The sequence below is a fragment of the Scyliorhinus canicula genome, chromosome 1 (assembly GCF_902713615.1).
Source record: "Scyliorhinus canicula chromosome 1, sScyCan1.1, whole genome shotgun sequence".
Lineage (NCBI taxonomy): Eukaryota > Metazoa > Chordata > Chondrichthyes > Carcharhiniformes > Scyliorhinidae > Scyliorhinus > Scyliorhinus canicula.
In genome coordinates, this window is record NC_052146.1 from 216,168,816 (window position 1) to 216,178,599 (window position 9,784).

Consider the following 9,784-nt stretch of genomic DNA (forward strand, 5'->3'; position numbering starts at 1 on the left):
CTGAATTTTCAGGATGGTGAACCCTCGGTACCCATCATCATGAGAGATGGCAGGGAATGCATCCCACCAACTCTGACAGGTTCGCTGCCATCCTGCACTCAATTGGGCGTTGATTGGCAACAGGCAGGGCGCCCGACCTCCCTTGGATGGAAGTCTCGCCCTGGAGAGCTATCAGCCAATTTGATTGGCCGACAGCTCTCCAGCCCTGCCAAGAACAGTGCTGCAGTGGCCAGAGGAGGTACTGCAGCACTGAGCCTGAGCCCGAGACCCAGGACTGCATTTCAGGTAAGTGCGGAAGGGAGTGCCTCCCCCCACCCCAAATCTGGTGGGGCACTTAAGGGCCTTAATAGGGGTATGGTTGGGCTTCCTGTCCTAGGCCCTCTCTTCCCAACTGTGAAATTACATCTGGGCCAGGGAGGGCGGGATCCCAGAGAAAATCTTATTAATGCAATTTTACCCTCTCCCACCTTGGATGATCTCCTTGCAAGCTCATTGAAACAATTCTGGAGCATTTATGTTGTATATATGACTCTGAAGATAAAGTAAATTTTTTACACATTCTGGAACTGGCAGCTGGAATTAAGGCAGTAATAATGAACAGGCAAAAGCATCCAGCCAAATGAACCAGTGCAAATTTATAGTCTTAGAATCATAGAATCCCTACTGTGCAGAAGGAGGCCATTTGGCCCATCGATTTAGGGGCGGCATGGTTGCAGAGTGGTTAACTCTGCTGCCTCACAGCTCCAGGGTCCTGGGTTCAATTCCTACTTTGGGTGACTGTGTGGAGTTTGCACTTTCTCCCCGTGTCTGCGTGGGTTTCCTCCGGGTGCTCCGGTTTCCTCCCACAGTACAAAGATGTGCAGTGTAGGTAGATTGGCCATGATAAATTGCCCCTTAGAGTCCAAAACGTTAGGTTGCATTTACAGGGATTGGGTGGAGGAGTGGGCTTAAGTAGGGTGCTCTTTTCAAGGGTCGGTGCAGACTCGATGGGCTGAATGGCCTTCTCTGCGCTGTAAATTCTATGATTCTATGAGGAGAACACGCAAACTCCATACACACAGTCACCCAAGGCCAGAATCAAAATGGATCCCTGGCGCTGTGAGGCACCAGTGATAGGAACGGAGAGTGCCGCAGCCAATGACGGCGCGGCGAAAGAAACATGCGGCTCGGGGGGTGGAGAATTCACCCCATGATGTTTATATAGTGATGACATTCTGTTGAAGTGCTGCCTCAGTATTTCTCTGCAGTAATCAGCCTTGGGTTTTGTACTCGAACCCTGGACTGGGACTTGAACCCAGAACCTTGTGGTTGAGTTGAGTGCGCTACCAACTGAGCCATGGCTGTCACTAATATGAAACTTGTAAGTGAATTATATTTGTGTAAGAGGAGCATTGGGTAAGTGTACGAAACTCGAGAGGCCTTGATCTAATTCATTAGTTGGAATCATCAGAATATTTGAAGTTGAGGCCTTTCAGATTGAAGGAATGGTCTGTATGTTCTTTGAACAAATAGTTTGGAGACGTACCTCAATTCCAGTGTTGGGCTAAATGCTCTCCTCTCTCACCGTGCCAATGTGTTTTCACTTTTCCTACTCTTCATTTCTCTTAGTGATGACCTGTTGGGTGTGGTTCCATGGTGCACCTTGCACACTCTCTCCAACTGTTCTTCTATCTTTCTGCAAAGAATGTCTGAAGGCTATTAAAACATGTTGTGCCTTTAGAAGCAAATCTCGCCCTGAACTTAATATCCCCGTTCTCTCTCTCTCTCTCTCTCTCTCTCTTCCCCCCCCCCCCCCCCCCCCCCCCCCCCCCCCGTCTCTCTCTCTTGTTCTCCAGCAAGGGTTATTAGATGATCAAACATTTCCCCTCCATTTTGCAATTGCCTGTACTCCCAGAATCAAACCTGACACTTGCCTTTCTGATCTCGTTCAGTTCAGTTTTGCTTTATTTATGTGTTGTAGACAAATTATCTGACTATGAATGGCTGTATTTTATTATTTTTTTTAAATTTAGAGTACCCAATTATTTTTTTTTCAATTAAAGGGCAATTTAGCGTGGCCAATCCACCTAACCTACACATCTTTGGGTTGTAGGGGTGAGACCCACATAGACACTGGGAGAATGTGCAAACTCCACACAGACACTGGATCGAACCCGGATCCTCAGCGCCATAGGCAGCAGTGCTAACCACTGCACACTGTGCCGCCCTGAATGGCTGTTTTTGATGGACTATACAGTTACAATGAGTTAGGAAACTAGGCTTAAATAGACCAAGGCTTGAGGAAGATGAGGATCATCTCGGGTTAGAAAGATTGGATCGGTATGAAGCAGTTGGAACTTGCTTTGGGTTATTTTAATGTATAAATCGGATATAGAACCCAAGAGCTTAAAAAGACATCAGCACAGCTTCAAGCCTACATTATTATGCAGGTTTGAACATTGCTGCAGTGTAATGAGTCTCACACACAGATTATGCTGCTTTGTATATTATGATTGAATTATGAATGAAGAACTCGGGGATTGTTGTCCAGATTAACCATTTTTTTCAGCTGCCCTTCATTTTCCCTCCTTACCACCCCTTCCTGTCAGCCATCTTTAATTTCCCTCCCATGCTCCCTCAACTTCCATTGTCCACAAAAATCACAATTGCCTCCTTACTCTCCACCGTCCCCATAACTGCTAATCACTTAATTTCCTTCCTACTCCAATGTTAACTGACATCATAAATAGTCCCCCCCTCCTCTTGGTACCGGCCTCTCCTCGGATGGTTGTTTCCAAACACAGATAAAAATCGAATTCAGATTCTCCAGAAAAATGCTGTCCCATCTGGTAGGAGTAGCCTGGTTTTGGGGCATGGTGTGGAGGGGCAGACTCTGGAAGCAAAAGATTCCTAGTTTTACCCAGCACGGGTCACTAACCCACTTAACATCTGGGAGCTGAAGCTTTGCTGTTGAAGCCATAGAATCCCTACGTGTGTCAGCCCAAGATTGAGTAACCAAAACATTGGCAAGTCTTCAACTGATACATGGGTCCTGTTACTGCTTTGCTGTCGAATGTGTCTTTTCCCATATGGAAACATCAGGAGGAACTCCAACTCTTAATTGTCCCATAATCACCTTGTGGCCAGCTGACCAAACAGGGTTGGGAATTGTAACTGGAAACCTGCTCCTAATTCTGGAATCCCACGGGACAATTCTGTCCTATTTCAGTAGAATTGAATCCAGTTGAACAAGTGGCCGAAGGTAGAATCCATTTTTTTTTGTGCTTTGACACAAGTTCAATCTGTGTGGGACGCTCCCACAGCCGGTTTATTTAGCATTCCCATGTGTTGAGGTGTGACTGTAATTTCTGTCAGGTAACTACCAATATCTCAATTCTTTCTGTTTAAGTGAAGAGTATTGTCTGTTGTTGAGGTGGGGTACCAATGTTACAAAGCTGTTGTCTGGCTTTATGGGCCTCCTGCTTATTTGTGTGACAATTGGTCACATCTGAGATGCTCAGTGACATAAGACATTGAAGGATTGATCCCATGGTTGGGATTTTCTCCCTTGGGTGTTGTCTTTTTATATCGTTCAATACACTGCATCGTAGTGTGTAACACTCAAGATCTGATATATGAAGTGGAGGCAGGGCATTAACGATTGGAATGTTAGTTGCATATTCCTCTAAAATTGACTGACCTATCAAGCTATGCCTTTGAACTGAAATTTAATACAACCTAATTTTGATTTTAAAAGTGAACTAAACTCAAGTTAGAAGCAGATTTTTGACACTATTTTTACATAAGCTGTACTAAATTTAACTTTGTTTTAATGTAACCCAGTCAAACATGCCATATCCAGAAGCAGCTCGAATGGGAAGGAGTAGATATGTTTTGAAAGTGTTGTGTTGTGGGTGGTGTGAGATGTTTTATGTCGTCAGTTGTACAATTTTACCTTGGAAAAACTCACATTTATAATGAAAATTTAATTTATCACCAATGATTAATTTCAGTCGATTGCAAAGCGAGGATGAAGTGAAAGCTTGGTTTGGTTACTGTTAATGAATGCTGCTTGTAATCCTATTAACTGTAAATTTGCAAACTGCAAATGTGATGGATTTTACATGTAGAGAGAAACACACTCCTGTGCTCTAACCCCGCCACGTCCTAGAACCTCTCATCCTTCTCTTGCCATGCACATCCAGAGACCCACTCCCCTGCCCTATCCCCATGGCCAGTCCACCTGACCTGCACCTCTGGGAGGAAACCGGAGCCCCTTGAGGAAACCCATGCAGACACGGGGAGAACGTGCAAACTGCACACTCGTGGCCACAATCGAATCCTTGGCGTTGTGAGACAGCAGTGCTAACCACCCTAGCTCCAGCATCATCTTCCTACCCCCTCCCATTTTCCAGCACCTTGCATCCTCCTCCTCCTCCCTCCCCCCCCCCCCCCAAAAAAAACTCCTGTTTCCCAGCCACTCACACCCTTCCCTACCCCATCCCTCCCTGTCGACCTGGTAAATGTCAGTTAAGTTCTTGCATTCTGTTGAATTCTGCCTGTGGTGTGATCGTAAGAATCTAACAACTTCCATCTATAACACCTCATCATGATAATCAGTTTATATGTTTGAGCAATAGCAATTTCCAGTGCATTAGCAAGAACATTTAACAGAAATCACGGCGCCGAAGACACAGGTTTGATCCCAGCCCCGGGTCACTGTCCGTGAGGAGTTTGCACATTCTCCCCGTGTCTGCGTGGGTCTCACCCCACAACCCAAAGATGTGCAGGGTAGGTGGTTTAGCCACACTAAATTGCCCTTTAATTTTAAAAAAATAACATTTAGCAGAGAGATCATTCATTGAATTTATAGTGTATTAGAAATGTTTGCTCCTGTGATCTGAATTTTAAAACTTTTCATGACAAAAAGTAAACCTCTTCAAATAAAAGCATTAATGTATTTTTTTTTCATTTTAGTCTATACAGAAACAACGTCATGTTAGTTTTCGAGATGATGATGAGGAAATTGTCCGTATTAATCCTCGGGAGAAAGCATGGTTAAGAGAACGATACGAAGACTACAGATACGCTGCTGTGCGTCCAAAATATAATGAGCACGGTGATCTGGATTCCTATGTACATTTTGACAAAAGCGATGCCTCAAAGCATGACTACAATTACCCTTATGTAGAGAACCCTGATTTGGGGCTCTGTAAAGATTTGAAAAGTGGTGTTGTGAAGACTCAGCCAATGCCATTGAAATCAAAACTCCGGAGAAGGGTAGACGATGGCGAACGGTCGAGATGTGTGTACTGCAGAGACATGTTTAATCATGAGGAGAATGGTCGGGGTCAGTGTCAGGATGCTCCAGATCCTATTCGAACCTGCATCCGTCGAGTGAGCTGTATGTGGTGCGCTGACAGCATGCTGTATCACTGCATGTCTGATCCTGAAGGAGATTATTCAGACCCTTGTTCTTGTGATACCAACGATGAAAGGTTCTGCCTTCGTTGGCTAGCTTTGATAGCCTTATCGTTCATAGCTCCCTGTATGTGCTGTTATCTGCCCCTTCGAGCATGCTACAAATGCGGGGTGATGTGCAGGTGTTGTGGTGGAAAACATAAAGCAGTTGGGTGACTTGTATCGTATCTTTTCTTTAGAACATCAGTTAATGAAGCACATTTTGGTCTGAAGCATTAAGACTGCAGTTTGATGCAGTTCCTATCACCAAACACACTCTGGAATATTACTCATCTAGAAGTTGGGGTCCTGTAAAATCAACAAGCACGGAAGCTGTATCTATTCTACAAACATTACATGGAACTAACTGTAACAACTAGACTTTTCTATGAATATATATATATATATGGTATATATATATTAAAAACAGGATGTCTCATGTTTATAATTTTTTTTTAAATGTAAGAGGTTGAGACTGAATTATGTTGTGTGGTGGTTTGGAGAGCCATGCCTGAAGGGTGGGAGATATCACTCTGGCTGCAATGTGCCACGGTGGCATTGTCCCAGCTGGCCAACAGGATGTAGCATTAATGAGAAAACTGGCATGTATGGTTCCTGCTTAATCACCCGAGACACTTAACCTGTAGTCAGGTATCCTATATTACCCTTTTTTTGTTTAAAAAAAGTGTACTAGTGAACATATACCACAACACAGTATTGCCATTAATGCTGTTTGTTAATCACACCTCATTTTGTTATCAACAAATACTTTGATTCTTATTTACTTCATCTTTAACTATGGGTATCACTCTCTTGAGTTACAAACAATGAATTTGGTTCTGACTAACCCTCGGGTCTCGATCAGTTAGAGTCTTAAAAGATGTCACAGTTGCCCCAGGTTTTTTTAGTACAACAGTGAACATTCAAATTAAATTTAATGTAAAATCATGGGTTTTTACAAAACAGTCTTTTACAAAAGAAACAGTCGAAAATTCTTTCCTATTTATTTGGGATCCTTGAAACAAGTTCTCGTTTTTTTATAAATTATCAATACACTAAAGTTTGTCAGGTTACACTAACCCAACTCCAGACTGTCTGTTCTCACTTTACGCAGCAACATAGCCAGTGCAATGAGAGAGAGCACAGTGTTAGTTCACTACATTTAACACTGAGTGACGGATGGGGCTCTTCCGCTCTGAGAACTCTTGATGTTCACTCTGCCTGCTTTCACAGACCTAGTTTGCTGACCTCTACCTTTTTCAGTCTCTGCTCCGCAGTGAGCCACAGTGAGTAGTTTTCACAGACTGCTCCGCCTTTGCCAAACTTTAAATCACTGAATTGATTTGAAGGCAGAGCAGGTGCAGGCCTGGCCAAGTGTGCAGTGTGAGTGATGCACAAGACCAGAATTGCACGTTTTGACCATTTCTTGGAGAGAACGAGGTGAGTCAAGTCTGGCAGATCCAAGTTAGTTCCATTTTTTTTTTAAAAAAGCACAACGTGTCCTAGAGAATAAGGATCATTGAGGCCTTACCGATGTGTAGCTTGTGGTCACACTGGCTATAAACTTCATTGGATGGGGAAGAGGGACTTTCCTTCAAAATCTTAATAGCTCAGGTCATTAAGGGGAGTGAACAAAACCCTCAGTTAGAAAGCTTAAGCTTTGAAAGAATATTTTTATAACAGCACAGGGAATAGCCATTTTGTTTTAATTTATTTGGAAAGCAGCAGTTTTAGCGCCTCAGCATTGTACAATCTGATCCTTCTGTTTTAAGGCAGCTCGGGAAAAAGTCTGTTGGAACTGATGACTCTTCCTTACCATCTTGTGCAGAGTCAATTGCCAGTGCATTACACATCCTTACCCTCCCCCTTCCTTCGTTGCACAATAACATCAGTCACAAATTCCTTGCTGATAAACATGAGCGCTGCACATTGGGGTTTCTGCACAGCTTGGCAAGAGCGTTGCTCATTGCTTTTCACCACTCAAACTGCATCTGCATTTTTAATCTTTGAAGGCTTCCGATACACATGCAGCACTGGCCTTTTTTAAAAAATCTACAAGTTCTATTAATTTTCAATGTTTTTTTGGCAGAACTGATCGATTTCAGTGTTTGAAGCCAGTGAAATATATTACATTAACTGGACATTAATCCACCAACCGCACAGTGTAAAAAACATTACAATAGTGGCCCTAATTCACAGCTGGATATATTTCCTATTGCAAATGGAACATTAGCCCAGCTTTGTTGCACACAGGAGATTTTCGAATTGTGATTTTATTTCCATTAAGATCACTGTGAGGTATTGAGTACATTGGAACACAAAGCACAAGGTACAGGCTTAAATCGACACTAATCTTTTTGGAGATCTTGCAGTAATCCAGCAGCTCACGGATATAACATGGGGTTGACGGTGCTTCGAAACATGTTTCCGCTGAGGCACCCTACATTGTCCACTTCAACATTATTTTTTATAAGCAGTTCTTGCCACACATAGACTGTAAATTTGTAAAATGAGGTGAGAACTCTATAAGGTTAACAGTGAGCTGAGCTAGAGGGGTTTTTCTTGTACATAGTTCTCATCTGTCACCCACATTGATGTTGAGGAGATTTGGGATTCCTCCCAAACAACTCTGCATTGCAAAAGACAGTTGTCTGACGTGGGGATGATGGGGGAGACAAATCAAATTTATTTTTGTATCTGTGGTAAGAAAGTTAACCAAAAGCTGTTGGTGCACAGTCTTCATCGAAGCACACCTTAAAGAATGAAAAGAAAGTGCCTGCACTATGTTTCTTGTATACTAAAAAAAAACCCTGTTGTATTGATTATTAGTTTTTTTACAATAAGCATTTTTACCTCTGTGTAAAAATATATCAAGTGTATGATGTACATTTTGGTTCTTAACTTCTATTTTTTTTATTGTTTCTAATGTGTATGATCATGATGTAGCCATTGCTTTTCAAATGTACTATGTAAATACAAATACATCATATTAAAACTACAAAATAATGGCCTGACCAGTAGATAATTCTCCTACATGTCGTATCTTAAATATGTACCACGGCTGATCAGATGACAATAAAATGAAAGGAAGATTGGCATTCAAAATGTCGTCGATGGCGAGTTGGAAAACTTGTTCAGCAAGAAGTGTGAAAGGTGGATTATTGTGTGGTCGTGAAATGAAGCCTGCACATTGTTGCGATAATGACACGGAATGAAGTACAAAGAAACAATGGATTTGTGCAGACTTTACATGGTAAGACTTGTGTTGTCCTGGGCAGCTCCATTGTAGGAAAAACACAGGAAGTGATGCAGTATGGGTTCATATTGCTTACTCCTCCTGATCCTTTGTTATCCGATATAGCCCAAAACATGGCCACTCTTGTCTTTGTCCCCTATTCTCCACTCTGAACTCTTCCCAAAACTGTTGGTAGCTGCCGTAGCAAATACTCCCACAACCGTACTGTGACCATTCAAACTCCAACTCCTTATTCCAGCCGAGATCACATCTGAATTCCCATGGGCAAAACAAGGGGAAGTAACTTTTTTTTTTAAAAACAAAGCACGTCGTCCATTTAGTTGGTTGAGAAATGTATAATAGTGCCTCTGATTCATTGAGTCATCCTTTTCTTGGTTGAAAAAAATCAATTCACTCAAAAAACAAATATTGAATATGAATTTGTCAGTTGTTCTGGAATGATCTTTCTTCTTTGCTTCAGTTTAGTTTTGCTGAAAATTTATTTTGTCCTTCCTCATAGAATCACTGAATTTACAGAGCAGACGGAAGCCATTTGGACCATCGAATCTGCACCAGCCCTTGGAAAGAGCACCCTACTTAAACCTACACCTCCACTCTATCCCCGTAACCCAGCAACCACACCTGGTGCTAAAATTCAAATTTCTTTAGTTCCTTTCTGGAATGTGGGTTTCACTGGTAAGGCCAGCACTTTGTTCCCATCCCTAATTGTCCTTGAGAAGGTGGTGGACCGGTGTCTTTAACAGGAATTTCTGCTTGGCCTTTAAGGGTTGGAGAAGAATTGTGATGTTAAAGGAGACTTCACTTGATCTCAAAAGGTGAAGAAATAGATAAGTAAAAAAGAAGTGAACAATGGTTCTGTCACTGAGGGGGACACCTCTGCTACCATGACTCTCCCACTCATGCAAGTTCCAGTTACAGATTTGCCTCCAACCCCCAGACTCCCTTTCAGAACAACTGTATTTATATAGGGCCGTGAGCATAATCAGGCATCCCAAGATGCTTCTCAGTCAGGTAGATTTTGAAGAATCTTAAAGAAGGAAAGTGAGCCGAGGGGTTTAGGGAGGATATTTCAAAAGATTGGGGTCTAGG

General features: G+C 42.5%; 1 protein-coding gene across 1 annotated transcript in view; it reads left to right on the forward strand.

The window, feature by feature from the left end:
* LOC119971649 (sprouty-related, EVH1 domain-containing protein 2-like) overlaps positions 1 to 8,459 on the forward strand; it is a 133,869-nt gene extending 125,410 nt beyond the window's left edge. The window contains exon 6 of the mRNA XM_038807491.1: positions 4,957 to 8,459. Within this exon, the coding sequence (XP_038663419.1) occupies positions 4,957 to 5,616 (660 nt within the window). The 3' untranslated portion in view covers positions 5,617 to 8,459. The remainder of the gene's footprint in view (positions 1 to 4,956) is intronic.
* The last annotated feature ends 1,325 nt before the right edge of the window (positions 8,460 to 9,784 follow it).